At 40.7% G+C, this 25148-nt stretch overlaps 2 protein-coding genes across 24 annotated transcripts in view; both read right to left on the minus strand.

Annotated features, from left to right (window-relative positions):
• Positions 1-22491, minus strand: part of CREM (cAMP responsive element modulator) — a 66042-nt gene extending 43551 nt beyond the window's left edge. For 2 of the 23 annotated variants that reach the window (XM_027121721.1, XM_027121705.1), the window contains exons 1-4: positions 22154-22379; positions 18947-18995; positions 14654-14751; positions 4506-4626 (exon numbers count right to left, since the gene is read on the minus strand). In XM_027121721.1, the coding sequence (XP_026977522.1) occupies positions 4506-4626; positions 14654-14697 (165 nt within the window). In that variant the 5' untranslated portion in view covers positions 14698-14751; positions 18947-18995; positions 22154-22379. Of the gene's footprint in view, positions 1-4505; positions 4627-14653; positions 14752-18946; positions 18996-22153 lie in introns of all 23 variants that reach the window. The other 21 variants (XM_027121723.1, XM_027121717.1, XM_027121706.1 and 18 more) reach the window with 20 other exon arrangements.
• LOC113628204 (ESX-1 secretion-associated protein EspI-like) lies at positions 21483-22864 on the minus strand. Its single transcript, XM_027121488.1, has 2 exons — positions 22428-22864; positions 21483-22188 (listed from the first exon to the last, which is right to left on the minus strand). Exons 1-2 carry the CDS (start codon positions 22862-22864, stop codon positions 21483-21485), a joined length of 1143 nt encoding a protein of 380 aa, XP_026977289.1.
• Positions 22865-25148: the final 2284 nt, after the last annotated feature.

Here is a 25148-nt window from a genome sequence, read left to right on the forward strand (position 1 = left end):
TGAGAGGCCCGCGTACCGCAGGAAAAAAAAAAAAAAAAAAAAAAGAAAGTAGGTTAGCAGAGTATAATCTCTGAACAACATTCCCTAGTGGCTTCCTCTGCTCCACAGAGTCTCCTTGTTTCCAAAAATACAGAGGTTCTCGGAAAGGTTAAATTTTATATTAGAACTAACTCTCTCGAAGCACTACGCTGACCCTGATATCTCGAGTTTCCTTCCAGCTCTATGACCCCTGTGATTCTGCTCCTTTCACCTTTCCTTTCCTATCTGTGCTGAAACTTTGAGAATTGGCCATTAACAAAATAGGGTTATTTATCTTTCCAACTTGAGGTGTCATACTCAGGCCACAGGCTGCATCAGCAGCTATAAGGCATGAAGCTCCAGATAGCACATCCTCTCCTGAGGCTCCACCTGGGTTACCGCGCTCACCCTGGGTTTCATGGCAGCATTATCAATTCCCAAGAGACGTGGAACAAGAAAAGTTCAAGGTGCTACCACTGTTGCCTTCAGAGTAGATTACACATTTGTGAGATGAATGGGGAAATGCGAGCATGGACTGCATATTATACCAAGGAATTATGCTCGATTTTGTTAGGTATGATCATGACATTTGGTTATATAGGAAAATGTCCATAACCTCTTAAGAGCTGCATACCCAGAAGAAAGTAGGAATGACATGACATGATGTCTGAGATCTGCAGAGCTGCTTAAAATTCTTCGACAAAAAGAAAAAAAAGAAGATAAATGAAGCAAGTGCTACCAAATCTTAATAATTTTTAAGTTTCTACATATATATGCGGGAGAATTATTCTACTCTTGTATATGTTTGAAATCTTTCATCACAAAAGAAATGATAACTTCCCATTACCCATTTAAGGATTATATTATTTCCAAAGGCTGTAAGTATTATTTTAAAAACTACCTGTATATACAGTAATTTTGCTTTTCACCATTTTAGCTTTAGGAAAGGGTTTCCTCCTGGCTTGGTTATATAAAATAGACTCTTCCGTTTACCACCAAGAGTTTTTCCAGGGGGGAAGGGTGGGGATGGGGGTAGAATCTAGTCTTATATATGTATCAACACATACACTTACCAGACAAGATTCCAGCTTCAATTAAACAAACAAAAAAATCTACTTTAAAAACTAACTCAGGCAAGAAGAAATCCAAGTCACAGTACTTAACCTCGATGATCTGCCACTCCAGCCTCTAGCCCTTTGACACTGTCACCACGTGACTTCTATTCACTATTGGATACAGTTAGAAGCGAAAGGCTCCACTGATATCTGGGAAGTTATAAAACAGAAAAACTGAAAACTGAGAACTCCAGCCTCCCTCAATCAGTCAGCAGAGCAGAGGTGTGAGGGCCAAGAGCAAGCTCAAGTTTTCAGATCTTCGTAACTGGGACAATTTTCAGTGTTAACTTGATTAACAGAGAAGCTCTGGAAAGGCCAGGATACTCAAACTACCACTATCAAATGACCAGAGGCAAAGGATCAAACCCGCTGAACCTTCTGGTTACACCCTGAACCTTCTGGTTACACCCTTCGTTCCGACACTACTTAATGATAATTAGACCATGTAAAAAGGAAAGTAACTGTTATAAATTCCTCTCTATACAAACCTGAACTTAAGTCTAAAACATCTGAGAATTCACAATCCTCTAGTTTAAATGAAGTAAGTGGCAAGTACATACAATGACATTGCGAATTATTCAGAAGAGTCAGTCACTTTTAGCATACATTATAGGCTTAATAAAATTTCAGTTTGATTTCCTAATCCTTCTATTATATAATACTGCATAATAATAATGAATACTCATAAATAAACAGCTTCAGGCATCACAAGAATCTAAATTAATAATTACGTTTAGAAAATTCTGACTGCTAAGAACTGTGTCCTAATTCTGCAAAACATCATGATCCATAGAGGATTTATGGCCTCATATCCATGGAGGATAACTCTTAGTTAACCAAAAGAATCAATGACTCAGCATACAGATTTCTTCTTAATCTCTTAACATTCCTAGTATGTGAAAGACAAAAACCATAATTTATTTTTTGATCAACTATTTTAAATATAGAGAAAACAGAATAACATAGCAGGTCAATGAACTCGCTATCCAGATTTAATGACTATCCACATTTGACATATTTGAGACTTTTAAGGAAGGAATAAACATTGCGAATGTGAACCGCGGCCTTTTTCTAGTTCTGTGATTCAGCCTTCTCACAAGCCTCTATTCCCCCCTTCTATTCTATTTAACACTCCCAGCTTTCTCACACCCCAGTTCTCACTCCTTTGTTTCACAGACCCATCTTTATCTATTATTTCACAGAAAAACTTCTTGAAGAATCTATACTTCCAATTTCCTCTCCCTCTTATTTATTCTCTAACCTACTAAAGCTAGGTTTCTGTCCACTGGACCTATTCAATTCCAAAACCTCATAAATCCAAGGTTATTTTTTGCACTTCGTATTACTTGACCTCTTTAGCAACTTCTGACTGAGGCTCACAGGGCTGGGTGTCACCCAGGCTGAAGGTCCTCAGAACTGCCAACTATCACTGTTAGACAATGGAGATCTGTTGTTTTGACTGTGCAGGCCCAGAAGGCCGGAGGAAACTGCGTGTGTGGAGGACAGGAAACCAGTACCTAAAGGGAGAGAAGTGGCGGCAGAAGGAAGATTTGCTTTCAACTACCACTTCAGCAAAAGGGCAGAATTATAGACCAAGAATCATAGTTATAAAAACTCTAGAACACCCCCAATTCACCAAAAGATATATGTGCATTCTCTTCTATTTTCACAGACAAAAAGACTAAAGGATAAACACCAAAATGCTAACAACAATTAAATTTCTGGATGTTAAGACTATAGTTAGCTTTAATTTTCTTCTAATAATACACATTTTATCAATTCTGTACAATGAACATGCATTTTTTTAATAAGAAAAAGGCTGCTTTCTTAAAAAATAGCAAAGGTCTGAATGCCTGTTTTCCGGGGTAACAAAGAAGGGTGTTGCCATGGAGATGTAGCTCCACAAAGCACTTGTGAGGAGAAAACCCCAGGGAGCAAGTGGGTGTCAGGAACTTGAAAGAGGAAAGAAAAGCAGGCTGGGTGCGTGGGTGTCTTGGGAAAATAGAGGCCTCACAGGAGCCAGTCTGGCCGGAGACAACCCAGGAGGTGCCTGGCGCTCCCGAGGGCTCTCCAGGCAGCCATCCGGTCGTTTCTATTCTCCCTTCAAGATACTGCAGGAGTCTCTCCACTGCTCGCACCCCACATCACCATGATGCCACTCAAATGATGTCCACCCCCCAACCCCCCAACCCGCTCCCAGCTCGCTGAGGTCCCCATCCAACCCGCACACAGTCGCTGGTGTCTTAAACACAGTGAACACTGGAAAATGTCTCAGGAACATTTAGAACACAGGATGGTCCACGCTCCCAAATGTTTACTACCCTCTGCTTACCCTGACCAGCTCAACTTCCCAGGCCAGACACGCGGCTCCACTTGGCCTCAACGCTGCAGCTCCCACCCCCATCCTCTGCCTTTGTACATTCTTCCCTGGCCTAGAATCCACCCGTCAACCTCTACTCACGCTTTGTGTCCAGCTCAAAAGTAAAATCCTCTACAAAGCACTCCTGGTCAACCGGCTGCTCCCCCGCTGCACGCCTCAATCATTCCTATGTAACATCTCACAGTACTTCTTCTTTTTTTTTTTTTTAACATCTTTATTGGAGTATAATTGCTTTACAATGTTGTGTAAGTTTCTGCTGTATAACAAAGTGAATCAGCTCTATGAATACATATATCCCCATATCTCTTCCCTCTTGCATCTTCCTCCCTCCCCACAATACTTCTTACACAGCGAGAATTACCCCTCAAACACCTCTACCCCACTAAACCGTGAGATGTCAAGGCCAGGAAATACATACCCCACACATCTAGAATAGTGCCTAGATACAGGAAGGATTCAGTAAGTATTTGATGAACTAAATAAATATGATTGTTTTTACTACATATTTTTATAGATATCTAAAAATAAGAGCTGAAAAACAAAACTAACTCATATCAGTGGTCTCTAAATGAAACTAATTCAAAGTTTAAGACCTAACTAAAAAGAAAGTAAAGATTAAACCAAATATACACTGGACAAATGGCAAGATTTCTGCCATCTTTATAGCTAAGAATATAAAACTACTGAATTGAATTCAATGTGGAAGTACTGAACTTCTCGAATAATAAATTGAGGATTACATACTATGGATACTAGGATTACATACATACTATGGAGGGGATTTTGTTTTTCCTTTACATAGTGTCTGTTACAATGCAAAAGTAATTCAAACACATATCTTCTCTTCCAAGTCAAATCAGTAAGAATGGCTGATAACCGGGGAATAGGGGAAACTTAAGACCAACTGCAAGAAAACAGAATCTGCACACAATTCTCATTCCCATACAGGCTAATTTTCATTGGTGCCTGCCTGTTGCCTACATTAAGTTTACCTGAGCTAAAGTGGGGATTGAATTTTGACCAGTCTGCATCTGCATGTGAGCAGATTCGCTCTCTGCCACAGAATCTGGTATACTTCCATCCTGCTGAGAGTCAATTTCCATGGTCATTTGTCTGGAAAGACAATAAAAAGGAAGAAGTATTAAGGCCCTATCTGAATATCTGAAATATCTGTTTTCACTTGGCTTTCTGATTGATATTCATTTCTATCATCCAATTGTACTACTTTATATTTTCAAGAAATAGACTCAGTGGCAGAGTCCTAACTCTCCAAACTTAAAGGCACCTTCTCTGCTCACTGGGTATGAACATTACCAAGGGAGCACTACAAAATGTTCCACGGAATTAGTTTATTTTAAAAAAATTTTAATCTTATAATAAAGCCTCCTTGATAATTATTTTAAGCCCTCTTGAATAAATTAGTGATAAAGTTAGGTTTTATATTTTACATGAAGTTTAAATATTCTATGACTCTCACGGCCTAATAAACCTGCTTTACATTATGATGTAATATGAAAGAACTTCCACATTGTCTAAATTAAATGTGTTACAATATAAAGATGTATCTGCTTTGTCAGCACTAAATAGTTTCTGATAAAAAAGCCTGTCAAATTGAATCACTCAGAGTTGACCATTTGTCCTGCAGCTCTCCCTTTACTTAAAGAGGAGAATCTAATTTTTCCAGGAAAAACTTATGCAATAATCTTTTTGCCTATAATTTCAATTTAAGTTAATTATTTCTATATAGACTCTTTCTAGATAGATGGTAAACCATATTATAATGTTACCCTACTACTAGAAAATATAAAATGCAAACAAAAAATAAGCAAAATAAAATTCCAAAAACTTATAGGAACTACTCCCTGCTATTGTATATCTTTTCAGTTGTCAATAATATAGTGTGTTTTTTTCACCTTAGTAGACTAAATATATATGCAGAAAGTATGCAGGTAAATCAGAACTTTGAATTGACATGTCCAGATCTTTTTTCCCAGATTTGATTAGTAACCAGATCCTACAGATCCTTCATCTACTTAATACCTTCTTTTGCATTTCAACAAACATTACCTGAATTCAAGTCTTCTGTTCTCAAAGCTGTCTGCTGTAGTCTATACTACACCTAGAATTACTTCTCCCTATTCAGACATTTTAATACTTACAACTGAACATGACAATTTAGAGCAATTATAAAAATAAAAATCTAGAGTCTACTATGAAAAAATGTCTTTCCCTCAACATTCCCCAATTCCTTTATCTCTTTTCTTATTATTTCCCAACATGGACTGCCCAATTCTAGGTAAGTAGAGGCCATGCCCCTGCAAAAACTGCCAATTTCTGCGGTTCTACTTTTGCTGTGAGCAGTTCCCAAAGAGAATACCTAGAACACTTAATTCTGCAAGATATGAAAAGGTATTATCTGAGAAAAGAGGGTAAGGGGGAAACGCTTAGTTAGAGGTCGAAATATCCGGGATTAAAAGGGTTTCTTTGCTGCAGAATTTTCTCAGAAGCTTGAATATTTCAGTATGACTTGAGAAGGGTGGAGGGTGCAGATCCAATAGGCAGCATTTTCCAGAAGTATCTGACTCCCCTAGACCCTCTTCCCACAAAGCAAGTCCTAGCAGAAGTGTTTTGGAAAGAACTTGAGAAATGTTGTCTTATGCTATTTCTTACACCATTATTAAAAGCTCTCTTTAGGGGCTTCCCTGGTGGCGCAGTGGTTGAGTCCGCCTGCTGATGCAGGGGACACAGGTTTGCGAGCCGGGCCGGGAAGATCCCACATGCCGCGGAGCGGCTGGGCCCGTGAGCCATGGCCGCTGAGCCTGCGCGTCCGGAGCCTGTGCTCCGCACCGGGAGAGGCCCCAACAGTGAGAGGCCCGCGTACCGCCAAAAAAAAAAAAAAAAAAAGCTCTCTTTAGGCTCTGCCAAGAACTTGAGTCTCCACTCAAACATTACACGCTGAAAGGCCTTCCCCACTTCAGGAACATTCCTTTAGCACCATCTACAATACATGACAGGCCCTGAGAATACAAAAGTTAAGTCACAGTCCTTGCCCTGAAGGAAATCATTCACCACTTGGGCCCTGGTTTCTCAAAGTATAGTCCTCGCACAACCTGTATCAGAATTAACAAATACACTTGTAAAGACAAAAAAAAGGCAGATTCCCAGACTCAACCCCAAATCTACTGATTCAAACTTTCTGAGGGGTCTAATTTTTTACATCCAAGAGATTCTGATATATATTAAAATTTGAGAAAAACTTAGTTTATTGGTAAATTCTATCAGTTAGACCAGTAATGAACACTTCTTAAACTGTGTGAAGGATGTTATGTACGAAATGCTTTGGAAAACATAGGAAGGAATGTTGAAGTGGGCCTGAGGATGGGGCCATGTGAGTTGTATACTGAAGGATGAGAAGCATTTCACCAGGTAGAAAAGGACAGGAGGACCATGAGAGGAAGGAAAATACGGAGAATGTCTGGAAAATAGAGTAGCCGACTGTAGTAGGGAATGTGGTGAGGCGTGGGGGAGCCCTCGGGGGAGCCTATCTACATCTAGCGGGGAAAAGGCAGAGCAGACAGGTGAAAGTATGGCCAGAAAGGCAGGGGGGATCCAGATTAAGAACTGCTTTTAATACTCTGGAGAGAAGAAATGTCCACATCACTCAGACGGTCCTTTACTCTAGGTCCTTCAGCGTCTACACTGTACAACGTTTCAACTGTTTGATATCTTAGAATTCAGTCAAGAACGAGACAATAACCAAGAGTTACCTGTTAACAGGCAAAACAAATGGCCCAAAGTTCGTAAACTGAAACTTCTAAAATGAGGAGTACCTAGTTGGTACTCTAAACCCATTCAATTTAATTTTAAATACAATTCTCATTTATCTGGTTTCTAAACATACTGGATATAAGAAGTGACAGCTGGAAATAGGGTAAGGGGAGGAGAAAATATACAGAATATAATAAACAGGTCAAGAATTCCAAGTGTGGCTGTGGGTGGGAATGTAAGTTGGTGCAGCCATCGTGAAAACAGCGTGGAGGGTCCTCAGAACACTCAAAAGAGAGCTGCCACACGACCCAGCAATCCCTCTACTGGGTGTATATCCAACCCCCTGCACTAATTCGAAAAGACACATGCACCCCAATGTTCACAGCAGCACTGTTTACAATTGCCAAGATATGGAAGCAACCTAAGTGTCCATCAACAGATGACTGGATAAACAAGATGTGGTCTGTATACACAGGGGAATGCTACTCAGCTATAAAAAATGGAATTTTGCCATTTGCAATAACGTGGATGGACTTGGAGGGTATTATGTTAAGTGAAATCAGTCAGACAGAGAAGGACAAATACTCCATGATATCACTTATATGTGGAATCTAAAAAATACAACAAACTACTGAATGTAACAAAAAAGAAACAGACTCACAGATATATTGAACAAACTAGTGGTTACCAGTGGGAAGAGGGAAGCCGGAGGGACAGAATAGGGGTAGGGGATTAAGAGGTACAAACTATTAGGTTTAAAATAAGCTACAATGATATACTGTACAACACAAGAAATATAGCCAATATTTTATAATAAGTAAAAATGGAGTAGAACCTTTAAAGATTGTGAATCACTGTATTAGTACACCTGTAACTTATATAATATTGTACATCAACTATACTTTAATAAAATTTTTTTAAATTATTTTTTAAAAAAGGAATTCCAAGTGTGTAGCAATTTGGGCCCATACAGGGTAAAGTCTCCTAGTTCTTTATATTCAGGAAATTGAAGAATTTATGAGTTAAAATTCAATAACTGATATTTACAATAACTATCCTGAGTCATTAAGAAAGAAAATAATTATACTTTGTATAATTTAAGGAAAGAGGAGTATACATAATAGAATCTAGGAAGACTCCCACCAAAAAAAGCACTAATGCTTAAAAAGGTAAACCTAAGCTATTCAGGAGTTGTTTTTTGAGATATAATGAAAGACTTCGTAAGTTATTAAACATTTCAAACTCTTTTACACATGAAAGTGTTTTATACACACTATTTCATGCACTCACGTTCACTGTTCCCTTTTTTTCCTGGGTATTCCCCAGAGTTCAATCCTTTGCCCTTTTACTTTTTTCAGTCTACATACTATGGCTTCCTCAATCCTAGATGCATTTGACTCCCAAATCTGTATTTGTGCTTCCCCCCAACAGTGAGCAACTTAACCTGGAGTTTTCACAGACACCTATCCCTTCTCTTATATTCCTTCTTTCAGTCAAGAGCATCACTATCCATTCAAACTCCAAAGTTAGAATCATGTGTCTGTATGTGAGTCAGTACCACACCAACTACCAAAAAATCCATATAGCTAAATACCAGCCAGATCAGGATGCCATGAGGCCCTGAGCCTCCTAGTGAGGAAAGGCAGAAATGGAAGGTTAGCAGCACCACCCTCCCCGCCACCCCCGTTCATCCTCCCTGCCACACTTGGCATCATCCACTAACCTCCTATCCCAGCACTGGACCAAGCAGCTGCATTGCTGCTCCTCACAACTGCTACCGTCCACTCACACATCACAGTAAGGTCCCCTGTAAGCCATGACTAAACTGCAATGCCCCTTCACCTATGCCAGAATCGTATCCATTAACATCTCACATTCTGGTTTCCCCAGCCACTGTCAAAGATACAAGCTCCTCCCACATTTCATTTTCACTCTCATAACCAGTGCTTCCTTTCCCCCCATAATACAGTTGCTCGCTCCTGTTCTCCTCCAAAGCCTTTGCAATGTGCTGTCTGGAACTCCCAAAACCCCCCACACCCCCCCTCAAGAGGGAGCTGTTTGTCTTCCCACACTGAATCAAGATCCCAATGTTGACTTGGCATCCTCATTGATCCCCACTATTTCCCAGCTGTGCTTCCTCTGCTCCTTCATAAAAACTCTTGTTCACGGAGCCTCAAGGTAATTGGGTGTACCATCCGATACTACTCATCCATATGATAATCATCAGCTTCTGCTTTCAAGGACTGACACTGAAGACTTTGGCACCTGACTTAAAAAAGCTTTCCTCTCCACCATTCTGTGTTATGTTCTGTGTTATGTTCCACCCTCAAAACAAAGGACCCATCCCTCACCCTGATGCCTCGGTTTAATGACTTTCTTCCCTCCCCTACAGCCTTCTACCTGAGGGGCTGGCCGTACACTGGACCTTGTCAGTGTCCAAACCTGCTCCACTTCTGAAATAATTAATTCTGACATCCCACTCTACCAATATCCTATCCTCCCAGCTCACACCCACCCTCAATTACTCCCATCACGCCTGTATTTCCACCACACTGATCTCTAGACCACTACTTTCTCCCTTTCAATCAGCCTCCTCCTTTCTTCACATCCCGTCCTACTCAGCTTAGAATCCATAGTTTCTCATTTTAACTGCTGTTTCCCAATACCCTAAATTCCTTGTCCCTTTTCCTTCTGTTTTATCTGCTTAGTAAATACCAATCTCAGATAAAACCTATTCTGTCTCCTCTATGCAGGCACCAATGAACAATACTGAACAAAATTTAAAAAGAGAATATTATTAAGGCTACTGAATCCAGTTTTCAACCTCAAATAAGCAGCAATCTTACTGCTTCCTTGGAAGCTTACTCTCCCATTCTCTGCTACTGTTTCAAGTCTCCCTCTTCTCAAATCCCTGAGCTCACCTACTATCACATTCCACATGAGACCTTGCCTCCTGTTTCAGATGAGAACCCCCTCAACTTCCTGCCACCAAATCAACAAATCCACTTACATCTACACCTGCATTTTCCCTTGCTTCCAACTCCCCAGACTTAAATTCCTGTCTGTCCTTGGGATCCCTCTTCATTAGGCTATGGGGGCATTACACTAACAATTACCCTCTGCCCTCCCCAATGGCTTCCTCCTGCCAAGATTTAAGCTTGTTCAAGTCTCCCCAACCACACACACACACACACACACACACACACACACACACAACCACTGAACCGGAAGTCATTCTCTAGCTGCTCTCTCAAACCTCTCTTCTTCCTCTCACTGCTAAGCTACTTTAAAGAACTGCCAACACTATCTCCATTTCTTCACCTCCCGCCTACTCCCAGACAACCCCTAACTGGCTTCTGCCCCACGAAGACTTCTCTAGTAGGGGTAATCTATCTCAGTCACTGAATCCAATGTTCATTTTAAGTCCTATCTTGTTTGATCCCTCAGCAGCACTCAAAACCTCTGACATCTCCCTTCTTGGGTATCTTGAGGTCACGATACTGATTTTCTGCTCTCATCTGATTCTCTGACAATTTCTCCACAAGCTCCTTTGCCAATTCCTTCTCCTACTTGGTGTTAACCTTCAACACTGCATTCTTTAGGACTCTGGTTAGCCTTCTGGCCTCACTCTCAAATCTCTCCCTGTGTAATATCATCCATTTCTCTAGATTCAAGCACCAGCTTTAAGCTTATGACTCTCAAATCTAGATCTCTGGCCCAGAGGTCTCTCTTGAATTCCAGAATCATATCCAAGTGCCTACTTAACATCTCCAAATAGATGTCCTGCAGGTACCTCAAACTCAATGGGTCCAAAACTAACTCCTTTTCTTCCTCCACAAATATGTTCCTTCTCTGAGTTTCGCACCTCAGGAAATGGGGCCCCACCTTCAATCCATCTGCTCCAGTGGAAACCTGAGTGTCATCCTGAAACCCTCTCCCTTTCATTCCCTACAGTGCCATCAGCAGGTGGGATGATTCTACCTTCCAAAGAACAATTCAGTCCTCTTCTCTGCCACCACTGTCCTGCCGACAGTTATCTTTCTGAAACATATTTCTGCTTAAAACTCTTCAGGAGCTTCCTATTGACTACAGGATAAAACCCAAACTTCTCACAATAATCCTAACTACAACTACCGTTTGTCAAGTGCTTACCATGTGGTAAGTGCCTACTAGTTTTCATTCTTAACAACTTTATAAGGGCAATATAGCTAGTTCTTCTTTTAGAGGTGAGGAAAAGGAGACATAAAGAGGTTAAGAATCTGATTTTACCACAAAGGTATTGAGTGGCAAAGCCAGGTTTCGAACTAAGGTCTTTTTCCAAGTTCATATTCTCAATTACCAAACCAAACTGCCATTCAATTTCTTTCACAATGTGACCTCATTTTATCTTTACAGCCTCATCTCCAGTCACCCCATTCCTTCCCACACTCTGCATTCCAGCCTCCTTATGAGCCATTTTTTGGTCAAATACACATCTTATTCCCCCAATTCTAATCTTTTATATCTGCTCTTCCCTGTTCCTGGGATGCCCTTCACTCCTTCTCCGTCCAACAGGCGCATTTCTACTCGTTCTTCAAAGCCTGGCTCAAGGACACCATCTTTCAAAGCCTATTTTAATAGCCTTGGGCACAATTACGCTGTTCTGAGTTCCCAAAGCATCTTGTGCAATCCCCTCCATTTCAGCACTTGTCTAGCATATATCACATCTGTCCACAAAGTACTAGCACAGTGTGTGCAACAGAGACCACATCTTAGATTTCAATGTATTCCCAGTGCCTAGTACAGAATCTACCATAATCATTAAATAAGCCAATTAATCAACTATTCTGGAAGACTATGCAACTGTTAGGTGTTACTAAAATGATAAAAATAAGGTTCAGAGAGATTAAGTGACTTTCTACAGAGGACACAATAGACTGCATGATAGAGGGTGAACAAGAGGTCTTGTGACTGTGACCTCAGGGGTCCTTCCACAGCCAGTGCCCTGAGCAGTAGTCCCGTTTAGATACATCTTAACCAATGCTGTGCTTTTGAGTATGCTGCAACTGTTGTCACAATCTTCATTTAGATATGCTTTGTCTTTCCCACTAGGATGTAGAGACTCTAATCTTATCCCATTTTATTCTCCTGGAGTGCCTCGTACAGTGCCCAGTACATGTCATTCAGTAAAAGTTTGATACTAAATCAATTTATTTGAAGGTAAAAATCATCTACAGAAGAGTAAGGTCAGCACTACCAATTTACACACTCTGTCATTTTCAACTAAGTTCATTCTGCTGATCTATATCCAACTGTTCTCCAGTACCACCGCCTAAACCCACTAAAAACCAACCCAGGCCAGGACTCAGGGCTGAAGATTCAACTAACATTTAAGTGCTCAACATGGGTCAGGCACTGTACTGGGTATTTTCAAACACTAACTCAGCAGGAAATACAGGACCCAGACCTCAGCTGGAAATGATGTACCATCAACACTAACATCTGTAAGTCAGCCTCAGTAGTCCTGATGGAATTTATTTAAAAAGTGTAAGAGAAAGATCCATCTTAATCTTTCGTACTTTAAAGTATGAAAGATTCATACTTTAAGTATGAGTGAAGATTTGAGTATGAAAGATTTGAAAGATTTCATACTTTAAAGTATATTCACTTACATACTTTATAGTGAAAATTAAAGAGGTGTACATACAATATTTTCCCCCAAATCTCACTTTTTGTAACAAATTTTAATCATAGTTATACTAGTATTAATAGAGTAATCTATAAATTAATTAATTATGTAATATTTTAATCTTAAACAAATCCAAATTAGACAGAAAAAGACCAATTAGGAAATATAAATTACAAAATATTTAAAAATAAAAACATATGAGATAAAACAATAAAAACACTAAAACAAATTAAAAAGTCCATTAAGCACCATAAGCTAACAGTAAGCAAAATACTGGCAAACATTCAGTTCCACAATTCTAAAGAACAGATAAGGATTTGCTAAAATGGGCATATTTAAATTTATAAATGATTAATGGAAGTAGTAACATTCTTTTCTTATGAAAGCTAAATATTTCTTCTGAAATCTTTTTTATATTATTGGCAAACCATTTTCTTCTTCAACAGAAAAGTAAATGTTATCCCAATATCTTCTTAATATATTGGGATTCAGTTCAGTAAGTGTTAATATAACTAATGTTTTAAAAGAATAGGATCCATCCAGTAGCACAATTTTCAAAGACTTCCAGGGTGAACTACTTTTAGGGGTTGGGGGTAGAATTGTATGTTTGCTTACTGTTATTTTCTAGGCCTTTAGTAGAACATCTATGTCATACTGCAAAAACTCCCCAAAATACTGAACTACAACAAACAGTACAGTACTGTCTGTATATGATTTGTATAATATACATTCAAGAAATGAATACAAAGGAATATATCTGTAAAAATGATATTTACAATTATAGAAATATTGAGGTAATTAATGACCAAAGTTATTTCAGCATACCTATGTTTCAAGAACACACAAGATATTTAAATGGAAGGAAAAACCAGAAGAAAAAGGAAAAACATTTTAAAGAAATGCTATCATAAGTACCCAGGAAAGTGTTCGTAAAAGATAGGAACAAAGAAGAGAAAAGGAATACAGACCAAAAATATCTAAATGAAAAATAAGACAAAGGCAGTTTCCTAATTATAATTAAAGTGTATAGTGAACTAATAACTTCTAAAATCTTACTTAGTTGTATCCAATTTGCAAAGACAAATTACACTGCAGAGCAACTATATTTACCCTTGTAAAAATTTTCATCTCTTTTAAAAATAAGATCCAGCAGCAAAAGGAAAAACTATTAAAGTTGTTTCTATTATCTATTTTTAAATAGTTTTACCAAAACTGTCAAAGAAAATTCATTTTCTTTTTGATGCTAGACCCAATGGATGAACCAGAATGTCTCTGAAAGTAACTAAAAGAAAACCTGAAAAGTAATATTTGGATTTCTGTAAAACGCTTGGTAGAGACTTCCCTCTGTTTTACAACTTCAGGTACAAGTGTAAGCAGAAAAACGAAAACTCTGTCCACATCCTTAAGTGCAATCTCCTTTCTGACTGGAAAGGCCAGAGCTTAGAATGAGCTGCCCGTGAATATCCACCTATCCTCTGCATTGCCTCACACAGCACATGGTGGAAGAGAAACTCCCTAATTGAGTAGCTGAGCAATTTGAGTACATATTATTATATTTTTTATTATAATGTGTATATATATGTACACACATACACATACATATGTATGGTACATAGATATACACCATTAATTTATCCATCATTTTAACTTTAAGCTCTCTAAGTAGAACTTTCAAAAGAATAGAAAAATAATATATCCACCTACCTTAGATTTGTTTTAATATATTTTTTCCTGCCACACTTGCTCATTATTAAGACATTTGTAGTCAATGCTTTGCTCCTTCGTTTTCTTCTTTATTTATCCTGCAGTAAAATTATAATGTCGAGTTGGCAGATCATAAGATTTTATTTAAAAAAAATTAAAATCTCTCAAAACTACACCAGAATACCCCAGAATACCCTAATTTCCATAAAACAAAAAAACAGCATAGAGAGGTGAAAACAACTCCGTATTTTTTTCAAACTTACTACTATTCAATTGCCTTATTTTCTTAGGAAAAAATTCCAAAAAATTAAATCATGTGCTACTTATCATTTTCCACTGAAGAGAGTGCAGTGCTGCCTAAATCATTTCACACACACTACAAATCGCTCCTAAGTATCAGCTCTATTTTAAAATAATAATCACTTAATAAACTGAATGAATCTATCATTTTCTCAAATTTCATTCCACTGAAACAAATTTGTCAACTAGTTTTCATTTACCTTAACTTCAAAACTGGGTTTTGTCAAAGAATTTTAACTGCAAACAAAATAGTAACCGTTCCTTTAAAATCTCCTCTGATAGCCTTTAATCCATTAAAAAAGCTGTTTTAGACACTCTAGCAATTAAACCCCCCCTTTTTTTTTTTACTAATATCTCTTTAAAATACACATTTGACATGCTGAATGAAGTAAAGTTGGCAAAGAAAAAGACAAAAGGAGAGCAGTGAGCCCTCAATTTGTTTTAGATTTGAAAGGACCAACACCCGCATCCCTAAGTTCCTTCCAGGCGTCTATGCCAGCAACAGAGATGCTTGGCAACAAACATGCTATTTCCGGGGTTCCCTCCTAAGTGGTCTCTCTAAAATGATGTCACACCATCCCACCCAATTTGGAAACTGAGTCAGCAGGCAAGTGTGCTGCAACTTACTACGGGCACCAGGACAATGGTTACTGTTACCACCTGCCCCCACACAACCATAGCGACAATGTGGAAAGGTAAGGCACTTGAACCAGGCAACCTACAACATGAACAAGAAACAAGGATGGTGACATTCATTCAGATTAAACCTTATTCTGTGTTATATTACACTGGCATTTTATGTGGGGACATCTTATCTTCCATAACAACTGTGTAACCATGAGGGCAGGGGCTACTGATTTATTAAACAGTGATTGGCACCCAAGATACCCCAGCCCTTGTGCTTGGCACCAAGACACAGGTAACAAGATGTCCCTGATCTCCAGCAGCTTCGGTTCTAATGAGGGAGACAGATGTTTAAACAAGGAATAATGATAATATTATCTGAATAATAATGATGAGTACGGCACCATATAAGAAGAGAGAAGTAACTCCCAATTTCTCCTGGAAATACCATATTCTTTGGTTTAATTTCTGAGTAAGTAATACATTATGATTCAGAACTCAAAAAGTAGAAAAAGGTATTTGGTGAAGTCTGGGAACAGCCACCCATTTCCTCTTCCCAGAGGCTGCCAGCATTGAAGACAGTCTCAGCTTCCTGCCACCCCATCACAAGACATCAAGAGAGCAAATGACTAGCCTCACAACAGAATAATGACCATCAGATAAACCTGATCCTGACTCAGGCTCATCAGAGAATTATTTCATTCCAACTACGCTCTAAGAAGTCATCACTGATTGATCACCTGCTTGCCAAATCTTCAAGAATGATCTTTAGTCCCTGCCCTCAACACGCCTACAGCATTTCCTACTCCCCAAGTTTCGCCCTCCTTGAACGCTTCAGGACACCACGTTCATGTTTCCCTTCCAAGTTATCCAGTCCTTCGCCTTAGTCTCCTTTGGCCCACTCTTTAAGTACTGGTATTCCCAGGCTTTCAGTCACAAACACCTCCACACTCTCCCCCTAGGCTGCCTCATCTCCTCTTGATGTGTCTCAAATCTCACCTCCAGCCTGGACCTCTCTCTCCTGAGCTCTAGCCTGTATGTATCTGCCTATTCGACATCTCTTAACGGTTTCTTCAGAGATCCTCAAGTCTAATACGTTTAAAACTAACCTCAACTCCCTTGCTCTGCATCTCACCTCTTGCTGTACTTTTATCTCGATTGGGGAGTGACATCACCATCGGCACAGCCACCCTATCCAGGAGTCCTCTCTCTTCATTCCCCACTTCCCTTGTCCCCAATTCCTGAGGTGGCAACACGGTCTAGTGGTCGTAGCATAGCAGTGTGCAATATAAACAGTGTGGCACTGGAGGTTGATCTGGGTGTTAACTTGAGTTCTACCCCTTATTAGCTATGGTTTTTGCAAGAAAGGCAAAATAAAGATCCCACTGCAATTAGCACGGTCAAAACAAAAAGAAAAGAACGTGGAATAAAGGGAAGTACACCTCTAACGGAAGCAGGAAGAGAAAGAACACAGAAAAGTATGATCTGTTTCTTGAGTTCTGGATGAAGAAAGGTTTTAGCCTTTTGGGAAAGTAGAAGATCCTCAGAGGTTAACTATGATTTAAGTAGCAAAGCAAGTAAGGTTTGAAAGAAAGTAGGAGAAGAATATGAAGCTTACATTGTAAAGCTGGTCCTCCTCAACCAAGTCAATTAAGAAACTGGGAAAAGGGAGGCTAGCTAGGAGAGAGAAGTACCGTTGACCCTTGAACAACACAGGTTTGAAACAGTATGGGTCTACTTATATGCAAATTCTTTTCAATAAATATATTGGAGGGACTTCCCTGGTAGTCCAGTGGTAAAGCATCCGCCTGCCAATGCAGGGGACACGAGTTCGATCCCTGGTCAGGGAACTAAGATACCACCTGTCATTGGGGGCAACTAAGCCCACACACCACAACTAGAGAGAGAAAACCCACGTGCCGCAACTAGAGAGAAGCCCACGCGCCACAACGATAGATCCAGCACAGCTCAACAAATGTCCTGCGTGTCGCAACTAAGACCCGACGCAGCAAAAATAAATAAAAACAAATAAATAAATTAATTAAAATATATTGGAAAAATTTTTGGAGATTTGCAATAAGTTGAAAAACTCACAGATGAAACTCATAGCCTATAATTATTGAAACAAGAAAAAGGTATGTCATGAAAGTGTAAAATATATGTAGATACTAGTCTATCCTTACACAGGCATAAGGTGATATTTAATAAAAATAATGTGTTAGTTTTCTTACTGTTTTATAACTTTGCTTTCAAAGAACTACATTACTGTACAGTATTCCTCTCTCTCATAGTTGGAGGAACTGCAAATCAGCTATCGTCATAGGTAAGTGGTTTTTTTAAAAAAAGTAACAATGTTTCCAATACTGTAATATGAATATGACTGTAATACTGTATGCCATAAATTTCTACAATGATTCATTCATTAGTGTTTGGGCTAGGCTACCGTGAAGCAATCGTATCAATTACACTAGGCAATCATATTGCTGCTTCTGCGCTATTAATGTATGAATCGTTACCTATAAATAAATACAGATTTCTTTTTCACATTATCTTTTCATTTTTGATGTCAAGTGTCAGTAATACATATTACATCTGCAGTGTTTTGTATCATATGACAATACTGATGTAGGTACAGACAAATGATTCATCTCATAAACTTATGGTATTGATAAATACAGTACAGTACTGTAAATGTATTTCTCTTCCTTATGATTTTCTTAACATTTTCTTTTCTCTCGCTTACTTTAGTGTGAGAATACAGTATATAATACATACAACATAGAAAACATGTTTTAACTGTTTACATTATTGGTAAGGTTTTCTGGTCAACAGCAGGCTATATTAGTAGTTAAGTTTTGGGGGAGTCAAAAGTTATACAGGGATATTCAACTGAGCAGCAGTCGGCGCCCCTAACTCCCACGCTGCTCAAGAGTCAACTGTAATTACAAAACGCCACGTATGTGAAGTTGACAGGGACGCGCCTATGGTTATTATGCATTTTAGGGGAAGGAGATTAGTACAGGAAAAACAAAGCAATACAGTAGTATAAGGAAATTATGCCACTTTCAAACTTTTGTAATCTTTGTGAAGTTAGAATAACTTTCAAATAACAAGTTTTACACTTTTGTGTAAAAACAGAAGTGGCCAGGAACAGTTCTTCTAAATAATTATTTGAAACACTTGTAAATATTGTCTTTACTATTTTGAATATGAATCATACAGAAAATCAGGCAGCATTCTAATACAGATTCAAGGTCACTCCAGTTTAATTGCTTCAGATACCCATTATTATTTAAGAAATCTAAACTCTTTACTAAAATCACCAAAGGATTAACTATTCAAGCATCCCTTTTTCGGTTCATTCCCCACCTGGTGCCTGCTTTCGTCTATTTCAGTCAATGAACAGCAGAATCCACTGCTAAGGAGGAAATGAAAAATGAAATTCAAATAGTCATGGCCTATCTCCACTTTTCCAAGCACACCCTGCCAGGCCGAGCCCCGGCCCCATTTCATGAAGGGAAACATAACTTTCAATCTATTGGGGAAGTTATTTGCTTGGCTAATCATTGTAGGGCTTTTCTTTCAACAGAACACTTCATTACCGCACTTTAAGTACATTTCAAAACATTTATTTACACATAAAGTACAACTGCATCGACTACTAACTAGAAAATCTGGGAAAGAGTATATAAGACACTGGAATTAGCTAAGGTTCACAGAAACGAATTTCAACATTATTATACTTACCTAGGTTGGTCCTATCTTGTGTATATGAACAAAACTAGTACCTAAGTGTAGAAACATGCCTAAATAAGTTCAATTTAACTCCTCCATCAATTTTAAGAGGTGCAAAAGCATCCCAAGTGTCTTTATGCGTGATATATAGTTGCCCCAATTCCAGAGCTGGAAGCTTTCATCATAATCAATGCTAGGATATAAATTCCTAAGCATTTCTAGGCAAAAAAATAATTTTTGTGCTACCAATGAAAAAAAAGAGGCTGTTTGAGAATATGAACACAACTCTATGACATTTGACATTCTGAGTTAGGATGGTCTAATTTTAAATCTGCTGAGTTAAAAAAACAAAAACAAAAACTTCACTAAGATAACCTTGAAGAAACTGAGTTTGTTTTCTGGAATTCTCAAAAGTAAACAATGTCAGAATCACATGAACCCCACTGTTAAAATTTCACAGGGTTTCATTTTGACATTTGATTGGTCTGGTTGTACTTTTCTGTTCAGAAAGTATGCATGAAGATGCTTCCCATTTGGGGAGAACTGAGAGACTTCAAAAGAGCCTCACAAAAAGTTGCTAGTAAGGTTTTCTTGGAGGCAAGCGTCCTTCTTCACCAGTGAGATAGTTATTTAAACAGTGCTAAATAACCTACTAGCTCATGCCTTCACTCAAAATTGTTTCACATATACCTTGCCAGTAATTTCCCATAACACTCCTGGGAAGGTCAGTCAAGATTTGCAAACTAGATATTTTAAAAAATTGCTATAACTGTTATTATACCAGTAAGACTTGGCTTGTCTTCATGAGTAATATTAAGATAAATCCCAGCTAATGTCATCCTTAGGTTTTCCTCTTCATTCTCCCTTATTGGCTACTGGATATCCTACAGCATCATTAAAAGAAAACCCATGAATGAGAGATTTACTTTTAAGACAGGGCACTCTTTATTGTGTGATTCCCATGGTAAAAAGTATTTTAAACACCCTGTGCTCTTTAAAATGAAATTAACAAAATGATTTTAAATGTTTACTTCTACATATGTATAATGAATGAGAAACACTTTCCTTGAAATCTATACTTTTACAATATATATATACTTGTACTGATAATATTGAAATTGTATTCAATGCACACACTGCTATTATCAAAGTTGACTTTTATATATGTCGACATCAGTTCAATAAAGTAGAAATACTTAACAGAATTCAAAGACATTTCAGGTTTATTTCCTTAATGACCAATACTGATTGCATGTCAAAACATCAATGGTTCAACTGTTAAGTGTTTGCATTGTTCAGTTTTATGTTTAAAAGTCTACCTAAATGGGACAAGACATTTAAGCACTTTCCAATAGACTACCCACTTCAACAATAAACCTGACTTACTTTTCTGGCCGAATATTAACCCGTAGAGAATACCAGGTTGGGGAAAACAGGATCAGGAATATACGTCTATACTGGTAAAGATTCAGTCAGTGTTCCTTACGTATGTTAACAACCTGAAACTCTTCCTTACTTTTCATGAAATGTGCGTAATTTTAAACATGATTTCATATTTTAATCATGTAGTGATTTGCCCCAATAGGAAACTAGAGTAGTCTATGGAGTCTGGAGTTTGTTAAACTCACCCAATTTCAGTAAACTGCTGGAACAATGTGAAAACAAAAAGACTAAAGAGCTCCTTTGTGTTTACACATTCAATAAAAATTTATTCATACACTCATAAAATGTGTACACAAAACATCCGTGTAATTACAACTTCACACTCACCAAAGCGACTCCAGGTTGAACAGTCACTGGGCAAGCATTTGCTTACACTGAACTATTTACAGATGCACCAAAAATGTTTGTGTCATTACCAACACTTAACATGACAATGCTTTCAGTGTTTACTCATCCAGGATCAAATCCATTGAAAAGCTGCGTTTGGATCAATAAGCAGCTTTTTAAACATCAGTATCTTAATACTTAGCATAAGTTGGCCAAAACACATTGTTTGCAATTTGCCTTTCTTTGGGGGAAAAAAGTTCCTTTAAGTTCAAAGTTTCAAAGACTACGACTTTGAAGGGAAAGCAGCTTGTTATCCAAAAGCAGGATCAAGACTAGGAGAAAAATATGGAACCCACGGGGAAAAAACTAGAGAACACGAATTATTCATGTAATCTAATCTTCACACTGGACCTCTAGCCCTGCGCATCTCGGTTTGTGTTTGTTTCCAGGGAGGGTGGCTGCACTCCCAGCAGCCCGGCGAATTAGGCAGGAAAGGAAAAGTTGTTCGGAAGCCGCTCCGGTGAGCCGCCCGGTTACAAGGCCTCCAGTGCGGACCGACGCTGGTCCCGCGGGTCGGCATCGCTCTGACCCCGGCCGGCCGGCCGCCCCTTCCCGAGCCGCGCAGGGAGCGTGAGAGGCTCACACTCGGGACCGGGTCCGGGCCCCGGCGGGGACCGCGGGGAAGACGTCCGAGGACGCGCGTCCCTCTCAGTTCGCGCTCCGGCTCCGGGGGCCTTGCCGGGCTGGCTGGTCCCGGCGCAAAGGGGACGCGGGGAACAAGGGCGGCGCGCCTTCCAGCAGCGCCGTGGCAGCGCCCCGCTCGCTCGGTCTCGGGCCGCGAGGACCGGGAGGCGGCGGCTCTGGCGAGTGACGGGAGAGGACGGAGCCACGTCGCCCGCCTGTCCGGCGGCCTCCGCTCCCTCGGAGCCGGAGAGGTGGCCCCTCGGAAAGCGCCCGCCGGGTGCGCGGGGCAAACAGCGGGGGCGGCCGGGGCTAACCGCTCCGCCCTGCCCCCGCTCCGGCGCCCCCGCCTTAGGCTCCGCCGGCCCCGCCGGCCGGCGCGCCACTTACCCGCCGCGAAGCGATTTACGTAGCGGGCCTCGTCACTGCTTACGGACGCGAGGAGGTGGGACGACAAGCCCCACCGGGACCGGCGCCGGCCCACGTCGCCCCACGTCAGCACTGATGCGGCCACCGCGGCCTACCCGCCGAGCGCGACCCAACGCGGCGTCGCAGCCGCCCGCCCGCGGCCTCGAGTCCGCCCGCCCGCCGGCCCAGCTCCGCGCCGCACCTGCCCCTGCCCGGGGGACGCCGCGTGAATCCACGCTCGAACCCCGCCCCCTACCGGCCGCCGGAGGGAGTGCGGCGCCGACAATCCAACAATTGAATAGAACGGGGCGGGAGAGGGGGGTTGAGGGGCGGAGCTGAGGGTGGACTGGGGGCGGGGTCTGAGGTGGGGGAGGAGGAGGTCGGGGCCCGAGGATGAAGAGGAGCGTGGCTGGAGGCGGGGCCTGAGGGTGGGGGACTAGAAGGAGTTGGGTCTGAGAACGGGGGAGGAGGGGCCAGGGGCGAGGCCGGGAGGAGGAAGTAGGCTGGTTGGGGAGGAGGACCGCGTCGGGGGCGGGGCCTAAGGGGCGGGCGGAGAAACCGGAAGCTGTCCTGCGGCCTCCACTCCCGGAAGCCAATCGATTGGGAAAAGAGCCGAGGTTGCGGCGGTGTCCTGCGTGGAAGTCGGTTCACCCAGGGGAGTCGCCAGCTGCCAGCCGAGGCCCGCGAGCGCATCCTGCGGACCCCACCTCAACGCCGCCGGCCGCAAGGGCCGGAGGCCGCGCCCGCTGCCAACTTCCGACGAGCCTGTCTGTGCGTCAGTGTCACGGAGATACAGCGGGGTCCCCACTTGGTGATGTGACAGAGGACAGAAAGGCTTTTTGGTAACAAGCAAAAGCCCCCGCCTGGAAGAGGGAAGAGTTTCGTTTTCGTCCAGCTGGAAACCCGGGGCTTTCCAGTAAGAGGGGCGGCCCCGGCCGGTAGAACGGTCACCTGTTTTACACCAGGAAGCCGGTTATAACGGTGACCCAACGCCCGACCTTCGGTTCTCAGGAGTGGGTCACGCCGAGAACCGCCGTCAAGGACACTACTTGAAAAGTTGCTGAGTAAAGAAAATAAAAGCATAATCCACGTAGTGCAGGTGAAGAAGGGCAGCTTTGTGAAATACTAGAGTCCCAGTGGAGTTGAGGGGAAAATCCTGAACTCTTCAGTGCTAGATTACGGCCAGTCCGAACTACTGGCAGCTGTAATGCGTACTAGCGGAGATAACAGGATAAACACCTGGTAAATTCACGTCCTCCTTTCCACATTGGCAGAGTTTTGAAATTCTTCCTTCCGGGGCGATAGATGATGCCTGTCTCCACCTCCTTGTAAGAATGAATTTCTTAATGAGGAACACTAAGACACTAATGAAAAACTTAAAATTAACCAAGTCCTTTTGTGTGTGTGCTGAGGTAGGGCTGTCACAGAACATTTATTCGTAAGTAATCAATACAGCTCATGTTAGCTCAGAAAAAAAAAAAAAAAAAGGAGTCATTAGAAGGAAAGAGAAGAAAAAAAGACCAGATTGCTAAACCTGAAAAATCATAACATTCGTTTTAGTCAAGGGTGACCATGTGCTGGATGAATAGATTTTTAGCTTCGAGTGATTTAGGGGAAATTGTGATCACTCTCCTTCCCAAAACATTGTTCTCCACCTACTTGTTTATTCCTAAATTTCTTTAACAACGTATACATTCTTATAGGTAGAATCCATTAGATAAAGGTCTCAAAATGCAAGTATGAGTGCTAAGTCAATGTATACTAACATGTAAATGTCATACACAATCCTTGAGAGCAGGGGGAGAGTACCTGCTCTTCTTGAGGATAGGAGAGAGTACCTGGGGTCTGAAGAGAGAGGGCAGGAGATAGCAGGAAAGGTACACGTAGTCACCTATTGCTGGTATGACAAATTCACACAAACTTAGTGGCTTAAAACACAAATTTATTATCTAGAAGTTCTATGGGCTAAAATCAAGGGGTTGGCTCCAGGGAAGAGTCCATTTCCTTGCCTTTTCCAGCTTCTAGAGGCCACCCACATTCCTTGGCTTGCGGCCCTTTTCCTCCCTCTTCAAAGCCAGCAACAGCTGGTTGAGTCCTTCTTATGCTGCCATCTCTCTGATTCTTTCTCATACCTCTCTCTTCCACTTATATGAACCCTTGTGATTACAGTGGGTCCACCTTGAGAATCCAGGATAATCTCCCCATCTCAAAATCAGGTGATAAGCAACCTTATTTCCCCCTTTACCACGTAACCTAACATATTCGACAGGTTATAGGGGTTAGGATGTGGACATCTTTGGAGGGGCCATTATTCTGCCAGCACACAGTGAAGGATTCCAAAAGAAGCTTGAGCTCCTGAGACAAATCACCTGCTTCTCAGGGTCATCCCTTGTAAAGAATTCAAGCATTTGATTGGAAATGCCAGTAACTGATTTTTCAGTTTCTCATATTTATACTTCAAGATTATAGTAAAATCTAAAATGGTTACCAGGGATAGAGAAGAGGAGCACGGTTATATTCTCATTTTGTGTGATCAGCCACTGTAGTGTTAACAAGTGTCTTCATAATTTGCACTGAGTAGGACCTAGTCTAAATGCCAGCTTTGTTCAAATCTAATTTTCATAGATCATTTAAAGGGGAATTGTATCCACAACAATTATCCCTGTCACAGAATAGGAATTCATATCAGGCCACAAGAATCAAAGCCATGCAATTTCTTGTTTTCAAAGTATTTTTTACTATTTTCCCTATACTACCAATATTTCACTCCTAATGTGTTTGTTTTACTAATTTACTGCAGAATAGAATTAGAAAACAGATTTACTTTAAAATAATTTACACAATCCCTTTCTATTCAAGCTTTAGGCTTTAAGACTGACACATACAGTGTGCCAATTTAAATATTTGAGAATGGTAAAACAAGTCCATGTAATAGGTACTTGACTTTTTTTTTTTTTTTTTTTTTTTGGTTGGTGGG

This window comes from Aethalodelphis obliquidens, unplaced genomic scaffold, assembly GCF_003676395.1.
Source record: "Aethalodelphis obliquidens isolate GAN/ISIS:26980383/991018 unplaced genomic scaffold, ASM367639v1 scaffold23, whole genome shotgun sequence".
Taxonomy (NCBI): Eukaryota; Metazoa; Chordata; class Mammalia; order Artiodactyla; family Delphinidae; genus Aethalodelphis; species Aethalodelphis obliquidens.